The sequence below is a fragment of the Silene latifolia genome, chromosome 1 (assembly GCF_048544455.1).
Source record: "Silene latifolia isolate original U9 population chromosome 1, ASM4854445v1, whole genome shotgun sequence".
In the NCBI taxonomy this organism is placed as follows: Eukaryota; Viridiplantae; Streptophyta; class Magnoliopsida; order Caryophyllales; family Caryophyllaceae; genus Silene; species Silene latifolia.
This window is the reverse complement of record NC_133526.1, coordinates 122,571,756-122,573,205: the sequence shown is the minus strand read 5'-3', so window position 1 is coordinate 122,573,205 and position 1,450 is coordinate 122,571,756. Positions and strand designations below refer to the sequence as shown.

Below are 1,450 nucleotides of genomic sequence, written 5' to 3'. Positions count from 1 at the left end.
GGACATATCAGGGAAACGTTTCCCATGATCCAAGCTAGAGCTTTGCTAGCAACAGGCCAGCTGGGTTGTTGAGTAATCGTGGAGGACAGAACAACAACAGTTGCGGCTACAACCGCAATAATGGAGGATCATATCAACGTCCAAACAACAGTGTGACGCATAACTCAGCAGCTAAGCCGACTACTTCGGCTACAACGGTTCAGGGTGTAGGCTAAAAAAGTAGTTGGACACTCTTTATGATGGGCAAGGAGGAAGCGGAGAATGATGCTCACGTTGTTATCGATACTTTTATTGTCCATAACACGCCATCTTTAGTACTGTCTGATTCGGGGGCAACCCACTCTTTTGTGTCTAGGAGTCATGCCTTAGCTATGGGTTTGGGAGAATATGAACTGGTGAAAGATAATGTGTTTATAACTTCGGGACAGTCAGTGTCATGTTCTAAGTTGTATATGGATGTGTCCATGTTAGTGGGAAAAGTAGACTTACCAGTCAACTTGTTAGAATTTCCTATGGATTGGTTTGAGGTTATCGTCAGGATGGAATGGTTGGGCAAGTGTGAGGCTAAGATAGATTGTCGGCAAAAGAGGGTGTCTTTAAAGGGACCTAAGGGAGTCAAGGTATCATATAGGAGGTTCATAGTAAGACCTAAGATGAAGTTGATCGTGGTAATGACTTTAAAGTCATGTTTGAGGAAGAAGTGGCCTTTAATCCTTTGTCATGTGAGGGATATGCGTGTGTAGGAGTCGTCAGCCTCTGACATACCAGTAGTTGGGGAGTTTGGTGACGTTTTTCTAGATGAGATACTGGGGTTACCTCCTAAGAGGGACATCGACTTCAGTGTTGAGCTCAAACTGGGGACGTGACCTATATCTAAAGCACTGTACCGGATGGGGCCTAAGGAGTTAGAAGAGTTGAAGAAGCAGCTAGATGAGTTGTTAGACAAAGGGTACATTCGACCTAGTGTATAACCTTAAGGTGCCCCAATTTTGTTTGTGAAAAAGAAAGACGGGATTATGAGGCTATGCAACGACTATAGAGAGTTGAACCATGTCACCGTGAAGAACAGGTACCCTTTGCCAAGGATTTATGATCTTTTTTACCAGCTGAGTGGCGCATGAGTATTTTCTAAGGTTGATTTGAGGTCGGGTTACCACCAGTTGAGGATAGAAGATGAGGATATTCCAAAGACAGCTTTCGGTCGCGGTATGGTCACTATGAGTACGTGGTGATGCCTTTTTGGTTGACTAATGCACCAGCAGTTTTCATGGATCTTATGAACCGGATTTTAAGCCCGTTCTTGGACATGTTTGTGGTCGTCTTTATTGATGACACTTTGGTCTACTCTAAGACTAAGGAGGATCCTGAGGAGCACCTAAGGTTAGTATTGCAGACTTTGTGAGATAATTAGTTGTATGTCAAGTTATCTAAGTGAGAGTTTTGGTTAGAG

The 1,450-nt window shown here is 43.7% G+C and overlaps 1 protein-coding gene across 1 annotated transcript; it reads left to right on the top strand.

Moving 5' to 3' along the window:
- The first annotated feature begins 239 nt into the window (after window positions 1-239).
- Window positions 240-866, top strand: LOC141654956 (uncharacterized). Its single transcript, XM_074462065.1, has 2 exons — window positions 240-620; window positions 744-866. The coding sequence occupies exons 1-2, from the start codon at window positions 240-242 to the stop codon at window positions 864-866; spliced, it is 504 nt and encodes a 167-aa protein (XP_074318166.1).
- The last annotated feature ends 584 nt before the right edge of the window (window positions 867-1,450 follow it).